A 14396-nucleotide genomic window follows, 5' to 3' on the forward strand; every position below is an offset into this window, starting at 1 on the left:
ATGTTTCTGTTTCACCTGGGGTGAGAGAAAAGGTGATTTCCAGCAAATAACCACCCTGGAAGCTACCTACAGAATCAGCACAAGCTTTAAGAAGTGAGCTCCATCCATACCTGCAAGGTAAGCTTCATAGAATGGGTTGGGAAGCACCTTGAAGATCACCCAGCTACAACCCCCTGCCATGGGCAACAACACCTTCCACTAGGATCAGCTTGCTCAAGGCCTCAGCAAGGCTCATTAGCTCACCTCACCAAAATCCAATACTTGAGTGTTAGAACCCAATGTGCTCAGTAACATGTGAGCTTTTCTACTCAGCAGAACAATCCTGTATTTCATTAGGGCTCATTAATAAAGGTAATCACAGTAATTTATTTGCACAAACACAGGACATCATGCTCCATCAGCAAGCAATGTTCTGCACTAAACAGGAGGAAGGACTTCGAGCACCAGGGCAGATGGGGGTCTCCTGATCCAAAGGCAGCAGAACCACCAATTACACACTTGCTAAATTGGCAATTAAAGCTTCTGCTAAATAAAAGACCTCAGGGCTTGATTTAGGATGAGAGTTTTCACAGATTCATAGAATGGTTTGGGTTGGAAGGGACCTTAAAGATCACCTAGTTCCAACACCCGTGCCATGGCCAGGGACACCTTCCACTACATCAGGTTGCTCAAGGCCTCATCCAACTTGGTCTTGAATATCTCAAGGCAACAACCTGGGCAATTACCTGGGCTCTTGGACTTGCTTCTGGTTAAAACCCTGTGTAACAGCCAGTTCCAGTCCATAAGGGTTTGGTCTTAAAAGCTTCACACTTGTGGTACTTCCCACAGCTCCCAGTGACAAGCAAGAGCTGACCTTGGCCACCAAAGAAGGACCTTGTCAGTGACTTCTAGTGGCACTGGCAAGGTATTTTTAGAAGGCACAGAACCAAGGGAAGAGAAAACAAAGATGTGTAGTGAACCTTTGAAGACCTACACACCTGGGTAAAGAAGGTGAAGGCTTTCCTTTGCAGATGCACTTGCACACCAGAAGGTGCTTACCAAACATCTGAGCAGTGCTTCAGCTCCTGCAGAAAGCAAACAGGTCATTCCATCCACGAGGGATGAATGCCAGATCCACACCTGGTGTGAAATCCATGAAATAAAATCCTCTGGATTAAGCTGCTGAAGAAATGGCAGCTATAAACCACTGCTGGAGCTTCTCATCTCCAAAGCCAGGGAATTTGTGCCTACTTCAGCCACCTCCCCTCCCCAGCATGAGCTAAAACACGCCTGCAGCCCTGCCTTGCTGAGTGTAAGAATGAGCAGGTGCTAACACGAACCACCACCTTTTCTGACACTTGTAAGACTTCTTGTCACAAACCAGATTATCTCCTCACCTAAGATTACCTCTGATTATCTGACTGCTCTTCCGAGACCCCCACCTCAAATATTGTGTCCAGTTCTGGTGTCCCCAATGTAAGAAGGGCACAGAGCTGCTGCAGTGAGTCCAGAAGACGGTCACAAAGATGATCCAGGGGCTGAAGCACCTCTGCAATGATGACAGGTTGAAGGAGCCTGGAGAAGACTGAGATGGCCTTAGAGCTGCTTTCCAATGCCTGAAGGGATCCTACAGGAAGGCTGGACAGGCACTTTTCATGAGGGGGTCTAGCAAAAGGACAAGGGGGAATGGTCTGAAGCTGAGGGAGAGTAGGTTTAGACTGTATCTTGGGAAGTTCTTCAGTATGACCTCATTGCCCTCTACAAGTACCTGAAAGGTGGTTGTAGTCAGGAAGGGGTTGGTCTCTTCTCCCAGGCAACCAGCACCAGAACAAGAGGACACAGTCTCAAGCTGCACCAGGGGAAGTTTAGGCTCGAGGTGAGGAGAAAATTCTTCACCGAGAGAGTCATTCGTCATTGGAATGTGCTGCCCAGGGAGGTGGTGGAGTCACCATCCCTGGAGGTGTTCAAGAGGGGACTGGATGTGGCACTTGGTGCCACGGTCTAGTCATGAGGTCTGTGGTGACAGGTTGGACTCGATGATCCTCAAGGTCTCTTCCAACCTTAGTGATACTGTGACTCTGCAACAGGCTGCCCAGAGTGGTTGCGGATGCTCCCTCCTTGGGAGCATTCAAGGCCAGGCTGGATGAGGCCTTGAGCAACTGAGTCTAGGCGAGAGGCAGCCCTGCTCACAGTGCCGAAGTTGAAGATGATGATCCCTGAGGTCCATTCCAACTTAAGCCATTCTGTGAATCAAGCACCAACCCCAGCCACTGAACACAGCCTACAGAATGACTTTGCTTCAGCGCTGAAGTTCCTGTTTCAGTCACTGAACCCCATGAACCAACCAAGCAAAGGCAGGTTAGAAAAAACCCAGCACCTCCTTCAAAATTTCAGGAAAATTTAATCAATATGCCTTAAATTATTTTACAGTAACTACAATACTGACAAGCATAGCATCTTCCAAATGGTGTTTGCTCTGGGAAGTGCTGCAAAGGACGCCCCTCCTCACCTACCACTAGGTGCAGCACTAGAAGAAAAACTCGGGTGGAAGTCATCTCCTGCAATCCAAGTTAACACACAGCTACTCAAACAGACTCAGAACTCAAGTGTGACAGAATGACAAATCCCTTTCACTTTTAAGCATCTGTTTCCTAATTCACAATTGAAGTATCTTAAACCCTGAAGAGTATGAGCACATCAAATGAACAGGCAGATGAGACCCAGGAGCTGAAGAGCAGGTTGGTGAAAATACAGGAGTCGCTTCAGTTGCTTCTGCTCGTTTTGCTTTTGGCAAGAGGGGAGAGCAAATAGGGTTCACTTATTACTGCAGCTTTAGTCAAAGTACCCCAAACCTGCAGCTCTTAACTGCTGGGGATAAAAAAAAACCAACTACCAAGTGGTAACTGCAACCCTTCTGTTAATTGTTGGGGGTGAAAATCTCATCAATTGATAACTGCAATCCTGTTAATTGCTGGGGGTGAAAATCTCACCAACTGATAACTGCAACCCTTCTGATAATGGCTGGGGGTGAAAGTCTCATCAACTGATAACTGCAACCCTTCTGTTAATTGCTGGGGGTGAAAATCTCATCAACTGATAACTGCAACCCTTCTGATAATGGCTGGGGGTGAAAGTCTCATCAACTGATAACTGCAACCCTTCTGATAACTGTTGGGGGTGAAAATCTCATCAACTGATAACTGCAACCCTTCTGTTAATTGTTGGGGGTGAAAAATCTCATCAACTGGTAACTGCAACCCTTCTGATAACTGTTGGGGGTGAAAGTCTCATCAACTGACAACTGCAACCCTTCTGATAATTGCTGGGGGTGAAAATCTCACCAATTGGTAACTGCAACCCTTCTGGTAATTGTTGGGGGTGAAAATCTCATCAACTGATAACTGCAACCCTTCTGATAATGGCTGGGGGTGAAAGTCTCATCAACTGATAACTGCAACCCTTCTGGTAACTGTTGGGGGTGAAAATCTCACCAACTGATAACTGCAACCCTTCTCCCTCCCCTAAAAAAAAAATAACCCAAACCAAACAAAACCCCCACAACCCTCAAAGAGCCAAAAGTCTTCTAGAGATAGAAGAATGGGCAAGGAATGACATGAAGTTGGTGAGCATGGACACTTATTAAAGCTGACAGCCCAGGTCATTGGAAACAGTATTCAAAGTCCTAGAAAAGTGAACAGCAGACGGTTTGTTTTCCTCGTTCCAGCCGATTCTGAACGGGTCTGAGGTTGGAGGCAGCAACACCACACAGTTGCTCACAGCTGCTTCTGGTCCAGCTCAAGGTTCCAAGTGGATGGGGTTTGATTTTGGCCCGCTGGAGCCCAGCGGTGCGGAGAGTCCGTTCAAAAGACGGAGATGAGGGCGAAGACCCCGTAGAGCAGAGCGCAGGGGTACGCCACCAGCAGCTGCTGCCCCTCCATCGCCAAGGCCGAGATGAAGATTTTGGAAGCGGAGAAGCTGCACCAGCCGATGATCCCAGCTGTCAGAATGATCCCCACAATCCCCCTGCACAGAGAAAGAATGCATGTAAGATTGTGTCCATCCTTCGGGAGTCACAACCGGGCTGCTCCCAGCAGCTGGTATTGAATGAAACAGAGAATTGCTCTGGCTGAGGGAGACCTTTAAGGTCATCACATCCAACTGTGCTCCACCAAGGCTGGTGCTAAACCGTGTCCCTTGGCACCACATTTCTGCCTCTTTGCAACACCTCCAGCAATAGGGATTCAACCACCTCCCTGGGCAGCCTGTTCCAGTTTTTGAGAGCCCTTACAGTGAAGAAGTTTCTTCTAATGTCCAACCTAAACCTCCCCTGGTGCAACTTGAGGCCATTTCCTCTTGTCCTATTGCTTCCTACTAGAGAGATCAACATCCACCTGGCCCTAGCCTCCCTTCCACAGAGTTGTAGAGAGCAGTAAGGTCTCTCCTCAGCCTCCTTTTCTCCAAACTAAACCAACCCCAGTTCCCTCAGGTGCTCCTCACCAGCCCTATTCTCCAGACCCCTCACCAGTTTTGTGACCCTTCTCTGGACCTGCTCCAGCCCCTCAATGTCCTTCTGGAAGCAAGGGGCCCACAACTGAACCCAGGGTCTCACCACTCTCAGTGTGAAAAATGTCTTCCTTGTACCTAGGCTGAATCTCCCTCTGTTAGTTTAAGCCATCACCCCTCGTCCTGTCACATGCAGCTTCATCACAGGATGGGAACATTCTTTGGGTTACTTCCTTCACCATCTCAGGGAAGAGGACTCTCTTATTGAGCCATCGAGTTGACATACTTACTGCAAGGAAAATACAATAGCAAAAGTGGAGAGCAGGATCATGGGAAGCAGGCAGTATCCCAGGACACTGGCCACACAGCCAAAGGAGACTCCTGTCATGCTCATTAAGTTCAGGAGACAAAACATCCCCAAGCAGCCGATTGCACTGATTCCATACACATAACCAAACTGGATTTTGCCAGCCTGAAAGGGAAGCAGAGCAGTACAAGTTAGCCACCAGAACAAGGAATGGCCCCTACTAACAACAGGAAAAGCGTTTGCTGAGCATCCTCATACCCCCACCTTGTCCTTCCCCACTACTTCCTACCACCCAATTCAACAGGATTTTCCCACCACTGGATTCCCAGGACATCCAAGAGCCTCTCTGTGCTTGAATTTGCATGGTACTGAATTCAGGGTCCTGCTGGACAGACTTTGAGTTGTTATTCTTTGCTCTCAGCTGCAATAGCCTCTGAATTCTTCAGAGTTCAACCAACTTCTCCTGCCACCTGATCAACTGTAAAGATGTGTTGCACAAAGACCCCAAACTGGAGAGAATAAAAAACAGAGCAAAGAGGTAATTTGTCAGGAAAAGAGCTTTCCAATACATCTAAGCTGGGAGGGATGTTGATCTGCTGGAGGGTCAAGGAGCTCAGAGGGACCTGGCCAGGCTGGATCAAGGCAATTGTATCAGGTTCAACAAAGCTAAGTGCTGGGTCCTGCATTTGGGTCACAACAACCCCATCAGTGCTTGAGAATTGGGACAGAGTGGCTGGAAAATGCTTGGCAGAATAGGACCTGGGAATGCTGGTCAACAACAGCTGAAGATGAGCCAGTGTATGCCCAGGTGGTCAAGAAGGTCACCAGCATCCTGGCCTGGATCAGAAATAGCATGGCCAGCAGGAGTACAGAACCGATTGTGCCCCTGGCCTCAGTACCCATCAGGCCACACCTTGAGTGGTGGGTTCAGTCTCCAGGAATGACACTGAGGGGCTGGAGCGTGAGCAGAGAAGGGCAACAGAGCTGGTGAAGGGTATGGAGGTGAGCAGTTGATTAGTCTGGAGACTAATGGGATTGTTCAACCTGGAGAAAAGGAGGCTAGGGGGAGACTTTCTGGCTCCCTACAACTCCCTGAAAGGAAACAGGAGCCAGGTTGGGGGTTAGTTTCCTCTACCAAGGAACAAGTGGTAAGATGAGAGGAAATGGCCTCAAGTTGCACCAGGGAAGGTTTAGGTTAGACACAAGGAACAATTTCCTCCCCAAAAAAGGGTTATCAAGGCCTGGCCCAGACTGCCCAAGGCAGTGGTGGAGTCCCCATCCCTCAAAAGGTTTTAAAGTGGTATAGATTTGGTGCAGAGGGACATGATTTAGCAGCAGACTTGGTAGTGTTGGGTCAGTGGTTGGAATGGATACACTTAAAAGGTCTTTTCCAGCCTAAATTATTCTAGACACCCTCACCAATTCTTCTGGCCTAGTTTCCATAAATAAAGGTTACTGATGAAAGTAGGTTCAAGTGCCCTTGATAACCAAACTCTGTGTTCTACCTGTCCCAGCACTCAAATTTCAGGCAGAAAATGCAGTGCCTGCAGACACTGAGAGAATAAAACTGAGTGGAAAAAAAAGATCTCAGTGACAAAGAAGCCTGCTTGCTGCTGCTCTGTCATTGCAGAAGTGACACTTATGAAATAAGATGGGGCCTAAATGATTCCAATTAAGCTCCACTAATCAATCAGCCAGCTGCTGGCCTGTGAAGCAATATTGGCAACTTGAAAGCAGGTTTAGCTGGGAAGTGTTTCATAGGCTGACTGTTCATGTGTCAGCACTTGTGAAATCACTTTTTCTACATGGATTTGGAGTTTCCTTGCCTCCTGAGTGCAGGGCAATGAATAGAGAGTATGGAGGAAAGAAATACAATGAGAACAGGGAGATAAGAGCAATGTGAAATGCAGTAAGTGTTCAAAGTTAGCCCCCTAAATGAAGAAATAAGTACTCAAGAAAAGAAATGAATATTCAGATATTTACTGTTGTTCTGATTTCTCTAAGACAGGAGGTAAGAGACTCTGCAAAGAGCCAAGGTATGGTTATGAAAGTAAAACATTAACCCCCCCGAGGTTGACCCACAGCCATTCCTGTGACAAAAGGGAGCCCAAAGCAAAGTGTGAATAGAAATCTGACCCACACTGAAATCTACACCAAGCAAATTCAAGCAGAACACTCCACTGAAGCCAAGTGACAGCAAACTCATTGATTCCAAGCAGCAGGATGTGAAGCTGTAGCTCCTCTTCCATGCAGCTACAACCCCTTGGTCAGGATGTGCTGGTGTTTTTGACCTCCATGCCAAGATGTCACTTCCAACAAATCCAGAGGTAGCTTGGCTTTCCCCCCCAGTGTTTCCAAGGGTATGAATGCACACAGAGAGGTATTTTGCAGTCAAGATCTTACCAGCAATAACGTGGCTCCAAAAGCCAGGCAGAAAACCATTGGTCCAGCCAAGTCAGTCTCATTCATGATGCTGCCATCTGCTACTTTTAATGGGTGCAGCACTGTTAGTGTCTTCTGCCAGATGTGGTCAAAGTTGATCCCCAATTCTACAAGCCACAAAAGAATTAGCGCATTTATTTCAGTCCTCTCCCCCTCCTGTCACCCCTGTTTGCTTCACTCTGTTTATAGCCCTGCCTCTACTCTTCTAAATCTCCCCCAGCCACCATCCTATGGGACCAGATATTTGAGCTCTTCCTTCTTGCCTCAACCTGCTGCATGCTGCCTCCACAGATGCAGGGCCTCAAATGCTTGGAAGTGACCAGGTGGTTTCTAAAGGATGTTGGCAGTGCTCTGACCAAACCTTTCTTTAACCCTCTAAATGACCAGAAGCAGCTGTGTGTGACAGAACAGAAGCACAGCACAGGTTCCCCAAGTCTCCAGTCACTGCTAGCTGAAGGATTTATAGCTCCAAGTAGTTTCTCTGTCCTCAATTACCCTCTTGCATAAACTACTGTTGGTACTGAATGAGGGTGGATATAAACTGGGAGCTGAAGCCATCCATCCAGACACTAACCACAGATCTGTTCTGGCAGTGTGCACAGGCTGCATTCCACAGAGGAGTTTCTGCAGTGCTGAGCATTCCTCCTCAGCAATGAAAGATTTCAGTTCTAACCCCAGAACTGACTGAAGCTAACTGCACTGCTCTGTTTTACAGTATGTGGGCAAGCAGAAGTGTGACAAGGGGTAACAGGTACAAAATTGAACAGAAGAGGTTCCAGCTAAACATGAGAGAACTACAAGGCTGGTGGGGCCCTGGAGCAGGCTGCCCAGAGAGGTGGTGGAGTCTCCTTCTCTGGAGAGATTCTAAACCCACCTTGACATGCTCCTGTGTGACCTTCTCTAGGTGAACCTGGCTTGGCAGAGGGGTTGGACTTGATCTCCAGAGGTCTCTTCCAATACCTACCACTGTGCATTCTATGATTATTTCCTATTGTGTTTTGTCCTAATTGCTGCACAGAGTCAGGCTGTGCCTTTATCTGATGGTGTCTTTCACAGAACAGCTGGTATGAAGTGATAAAGCTGGTAGTGATAGGATGAGGGACAATACCTTTGAGCTGTTAGAGGGAAGATTTAGACTGGAGATTAGGTAGAAATTCTTTAGAATCATAGAATCAGTAAGGTTGGAAAAGACCTCCAAGATCAAGCCCAACTGCAACCCAACTACCATGGCCACTAAACCACATCCTGATGCTGGGGCTGTGGGGGCATGGATGGTGTTGGTGATGTGGATGGTGAGACACTGGAACAGGTTGCCCAGGGAGGTCATGGATGCTCCTCCCTAGAGGTATTCAAGGCCAGGTTGGATGAGACCTTGAGTAATCTGATCTAGTGGAAGGTGTCCCTGCCCACGGCAAAGGGTTGGAACTAGATGATCTTTAAGGTCCCTTCCAACCCAACCACTCTGTGAATCCATGAAATTTAACCTGCAGAAGGTTCTGCCAGACCACAGATTTCATACAGAATTAAATTCCAAAGCAGTTAGCAAGAATTCAAAACCAACTCTGTGCCTGCAGAAGCAGGGAACACACACACACACACACTCTGCTGCACAGCTTATCCCCACACTGGCAGAAGTTGTGGACCTGGAGCATGAAGCAGTTTTTACCTTCTAGTAGAGGAGGCTCATCCTCAAAGTTAGTTCCATAGAAAGCCTGTGCTGAGGTGGGAGCATAGGACTGTGCTGGCTGGAAGATGTGGCCAGTGTAAGGCTGCTGCGGCACCATCTCCGGAGGGACAAATCCACTCTGCTGCGAGTACTCGTAGCCTCCATAGTGCCTGCAGAGAGTGACAGCACGTTATGGACAGGCACAGGCTCTTTACAACACCTCCCTGCAGCAGCAAAGATGATCATCAGTGATGAAGTCACAGCAAACAATCCTCCTTTCTCCTAAAACATCCTTTTCTAGGCACACAGCCTCGGACATCAATTCAAAGCTCTCTAACCACCCCACTGTGCAGCTGAACAAGACCATTCTTGCCATGCACATTTATGGTGCTTCTTGAAGCCAAAGGCCTGGAGGAATGAGTGTTATCCATGGACTGAAATACTACCACAGGTTGTAGAAGGGTAGAAAAATTCTGCACCTTGAACTTATTCAGTGCCTTTGTTCAGTCAGGTGTTCTATCACCTAATGATCTCCCTCCTCAACTCAGGAAAGGAGGCTCATGGGCTGGAATAGAAAGATTTTATACAGCAACTGAAAACTCAACCATCAACACTAGCAGGAAATACACAAGGTTAGACTCAGCCCATGCAGTGGTGGCAAGTCCCATCAGGGGGATGTCAGCACTGTGGGCATCACAGCTCCAGGGAAAACAGCACAGTCACAGCAGACAGGAGAGCTGGCCTTGGGAGCAGGACGTGTGTGACCTTCTGTGGATGGTGGCCATCAGAAGAGGCTCTTCTCAGTAAACCTCCCAATTTATACTGAGTGTGATGTTTATGGTATGGAATCCTTCTGTTGGGTAGAAGCTTTGCTGCTTCTGCTTTAGCACCTGGATGAGATGAAGCTGCTGAAGACTTCTGACCACTCTGGAGACCCACAGGCCACCGACGAGACCAGCATCTCATCAGCTGTGCTCTCACCACACTGGGTGCTGCACCCTGCTCAAGAGTGCAAGTGTTTTCCTGCACAGAAAACAGACCCTCTGATTCTATCCCAGCAAAACCAGGACACCCACGAATCACTGCTGACAGCTCATTTGAGGGCAGCATTAATTAGCTAATGAGAGTGTTTATCTGCAAGCTCAGTGTTAGAGAAAGGTGCTGTTCATTCCCACTGGCACTTTGGCCCCCTCCATATCTGAGAAACCAACTTAGTGAGCAATAAAAATAAAGCTGTTTTCTCCTTTTCCCTGTCCACTTAGGCAACACCATGTCACATGAGGAGGAATTATGATGGGGACAGGAAACATTTTGTGACAGCAGAACAAAAGGAAAGGGTGATTGTTTCTATTCCATGTGTTATCGATGATTTACTAACAAATCAGTTACTACTGACTTTTGAATTCCTTCTGTGGCACATTTCACATGTACAAACCCAGACATTGTTACCCCTAAAGCCAAATCAAAGCCATTCTCTGTCCCCAAACCATCTCCTACCTCACTCTTACCACTAACCATTTCCAAATCTGACTACAGAGACTTCAGTGACCATCCCCAAAATATTTCGCTATGGACATAGAAACAGAAAGAAGCAAACCCCAGAACTCTTCCTCCTTTCTTTCCTCCTGTTAGCACAGTTCAGCCTCCTGGCAGCACTGTAATCCTTATCAGGACATAAACAGGCACCAACCTGCTCCACCTCTCACAGGGATTACACAGGTCACAGGTCACCACAACCCTCAGCCTGAGCTCGATGCTCACACAAGGCTCCCTGGAGCTGCCCCGACCTAGGCATGTCCACTATCATAGTATCAGTCAGGGTTAGAAAGCACCACAAGGGTCATCTAGTGCCAACCCTCCTGCTATGGGCAGGGACACCCCACACTAGATCAGCCTGGCCAGAGCCTCATCCAGCCTGCTCTTAAACACCTCCAGGTATGGGACCTCAACCACCTCCCTGGACAACCCATTCCAGGGCTTCACCACTCTCACAGTGAAGAACTTCCTTCTCACATCCAGCCTGAATCTCCCCACATCCAGCTTCATTCCATTCCCCTAGTCCTATCACTACCTGAGAGCCTGAGAAGTCCTTCCCCAGCCTTCCTGTAGGCCCCCTTCAGATACTGGAAGGCCACAATTAGGTCACCTCGAAGCCTTCTCTTCTCCAGACTGAACAGCCCCAACTCCTTCAGTCTGTCCTCATAGGAGAGGTGCTCCAGCCCTCTGATCATCCTTGTGGCCCTTCTCTGGACACCTTCCAGCACCTCCACATCCCTCTTGTGATAGGGGCTCCAGAACTGGAGGCAGTACTCCAGGTGGGCTAAAGCTTTTGGACCACCAGAGACACTGCAGTATCTCATACGTGAGCCCACAACTATTTGTCAGTCCTTGAGTACCAGCTGGACATGGGCTCACAGAACAACCACATTGCTTTTCCCAAAGATGTGAACATTGGTCATGGAATAAAGAAGACTCATCTAACCTTTCTGTATGTTTTCAATTCTGGGGCACTCACTCTAAGACAGACCTAGAGGCACTGGAGCGAGTCCAGAGAAGGACAACAAAGCTGGTGAAGGGTCTGGAGAACAAGGCTGGTGAGGAACACCTAAGGGAACTAGGGTTGTTTAGTCTGAAGAAGAGGAGGCCAAAAAGAGACCTCATTGCTCTCTAGAAGTCCCTGAAAGGAGGTTGCAGTGAAGTGGGGTTCATCTCAGTCCCTTCTCTCTAATATCAGATGATAGGAGACCTCAAGTTGCACCAGGGGAGGTTTAGGCTGCAGACTAGAAGAAATTTCTTCATTGAAAGGGTTCCCAAGGCTGGGACAGGCTGCCCAAGGGCATGGTTGAATGCCTCAAAGATATTCAGATATTAAGCAGATATTCAACTGTGCTGTATTTCCTTTTACTAACTAGAAGTTGTGCTCTTCATAAAACAGAGCAGCAAGAATTCATTTACAGGCAAGAGCAGCTGGCTGAAGCACCAATCCTGTTCTGAGCAAGCAGACTACCCCAGCAGTATCTTAACCCAGGCCTGGTGCCTACAGAAGAGTGACTGAAGGGCTATACACGAGGCAGGGAAGGTCGAAGGGCATGCACAAATTACTTGTTGTAGGGCCGTCCGCTGTAATCATAGGACTGGTTCTGGTCATCAATGCTGTAGCTGGTCTGGAAGAACTCTGTGTTGAAGCTCTCAAACCCAGACATCGCCAGTTATCTGTAAGAGAACAGCCAGGTTTGCTCGGGGCTCCACAACCCAAGCGTTTGAGCGACTGAGGAGCTCTGTCCGTCTCTTTTTGTGCAGGTCCTTCCCGGTGAGCCCTCCCCTGGGTCCACTCCGGGAACTCCTAAAGGTACCAAGTTCGCTCCAAAAGCTCCCGAAAGCAGCGGGGGCGCTCCGGGAGTTCCCAAAGGCACCAAAGGCGCTCCTTACAGCGCAGCTGTTCCGGGAGCTCCTGAAATGAGAGGTGGGACCGGGAGCTCCCTTTCCCGCCGCTCAGCCCTGCGTGCTGACTCCTCGCTCCGGCCGACACTCCCAAGCTCCGGTCAGCTCCCTCCATCTGGGGCCCACCCCTCCAGCTCGGACCGACCCCCCTTCACGGCTCAGGCCAGCCGCTGGGCCACCTAGCCCCTCTTCTCCCCATAGGAAAGGCTCAGGGCAGGGGACAGACCAAGCGGCCCCGCAGCAACGGCACAAACCCACCTTCACCGCTCGGGCGCGGCCCCGCACCCGCCGCCGCGGCCCCTGCGACGTGTCACCAGCGGCCCGAGCGCTTCCGGGGCCCGGCCAGGGCACATCCGGCACGGCAGGGCCGCGGCTGCGCGCGGAACGCTGCTATTGGGCATGCGTCCCCTTAGCCCCGCCCCTCGCCCTGCCCCGGGTGCGTCATGCTGCCACGCATGCGCACGGCCGCTTTGCCCGGGGGAGGGGCGGGAGCGCAGAGGGTGCGACGTGGCAGGGCGGTGGGGAGTGCCCGCGGTGCCCGGGTTTTATAGGCTCGTCCTGGGGGCAGCGCCGGCACCCCCTCAGTGCTGCGAGAGTTCTGCTTATCCCGCACCTTCCTGCTAGGGGCCAGCTGGCGGTTTTGCCCTGCTGTGTTAACCACCCTCTTAGAGCTGGGGCTTGGAAGCTCCCTGGCGTCTGCCTCCCGTTGAATATGCCTAAAATCTCAAGTAAAGCAAAACTTTGGCTTTTAATGGCGTGCAGAATAAGATGGGAATCAGGTGGAACCGAGGAAAAAAATAAAACGTTTGGAACTGTGAGGACACCCTAAGTTGAAGAAGCTCCTTTCCCAAGCCTTTGTCGCTCACTCCATTTCTCTTTCCAGTTTCATCATTTTGTGCCTTGTTTTTCACCTAGACAGTCTCAGGCTGCACCAGGGGAGGTTTAGGCTGGCTGTTAGGAAGAAGTTCTATACAGAGAGAGTGATTGCCCATTGGAATGGGCTGCCCCGGGAGGTGATGGAGTCATCATCATTGAAGGTGTTCAGGAGGAGACTTGATGGGGTGCTTGGTGCCATGGTTTAGTTGTTTAGGTGGGTTGGATTGGTTGATGGGTTGGACATGATGATCTTGAAGGTCTCTTCCAACCTGGTCCTATTCTATTCTCTTCCATTCTGTTCCATTCCATTCCATTCCAAGCTGTACTCAGGCTGTTAACTAGGAGGTCCCTTCCCATCCTTCTCATGCTGTGACTCCATGATTTGTTTTCATTAGCTCCCTGCGGCCAGGGCGCAGTGCACAGGAAGAGAGGTGAGCATTGCATAGCTGACTCAGGTGGGCTTTGTAGTGGTCAAGAGTCATGGAAAACCTCACCTAAGGAAGTCCAGATAAAGCTTCAGAATGAAAATTGCCACTTTGTTATTGTTGCTGAGAATAGATAACCTGGGAATAGCGCTTAGAAAAGTGTTAGCTGAGCATGCATCAACAGGGTCAATCCCATGCTGGATGTAACTAGCTTCTCATACGCAATGTGGGAACTGAGCCCCTGTCACTTAGGCACACGTGCTTCATAAAATCATAGAATGGGTTGGGTTGGAAGGAACCTTAAAAATCATCTAGTTCCAACCCCACTGCCATGGGCAGGGACACTTTCCACCAGACCAGGTTGCTCAAGGGCTCGTCCAGCCTGGCCTTGAACACCTCCAAAGAGGGGGGCATCCACAACCTCCCTGGGCAACTTGTTCCAGTGTCTCACCATTCTCACTGTCCAGAATTTCTTCTTAGTCTCCAGCCTAAATCTACTGCTTTGCTTCTGCAAATGTGAGTCCCTGCTTTGAATTATGTGTAAATTTGTCGTCTTCTTTAAATAAATTTTGGCTTAGGAAAAGATTACAGTTATTTTGTAACAGACTCACATGTATATAATCTTCTTGCAGGGAGATTACTGTATTTAAATCATAGTCCTATTACAAGCCTCTCCTGCAAAACCTATCTGGTGGTGCAGCACACATGGTATCTCCTGAGAGCAGCCTCCAGAAATGACACGGGTTGGTAGAGCTGA

The 14396-nt window shown here is 49.1% G+C and overlaps 1 protein-coding gene across 1 annotated transcript; it reads right to left on the bottom strand.

Moving 5' to 3' along the window:
* Positions 1-2360: 2360 nt before the first annotated feature.
* On the bottom strand, positions 2361-12688 carry YIPF5 (Yip1 domain family member 5). The gene is made up of 6 exons (XM_068170329.1): positions 12597-12688; positions 12000-12110; positions 8898-9067; positions 7193-7338; positions 4773-4954; positions 2361-4002 (listed from the first exon to the last, which is right to left on the bottom strand). Exons 2-6 carry the CDS (start codon positions 12098-12100, stop codon positions 3840-3842), a joined length of 762 nt encoding a protein of 253 aa, XP_068026430.1. The 5' UTR covers positions 12101-12110; positions 12597-12688; the 3' UTR covers positions 2361-3839.
* Between the last annotated feature and the right edge of the window lie 1708 nt (positions 12689-14396).

This window comes from Melanerpes formicivorus, unplaced genomic scaffold (assembly GCF_026170545.1).
Source record: "Melanerpes formicivorus ecotype bairdi unplaced genomic scaffold, bMelFor1.0.p_v2 SCAF_336, whole genome shotgun sequence".
NCBI lineage: Eukaryota > Metazoa > Chordata > Aves > Piciformes > Picidae > Melanerpes > Melanerpes formicivorus.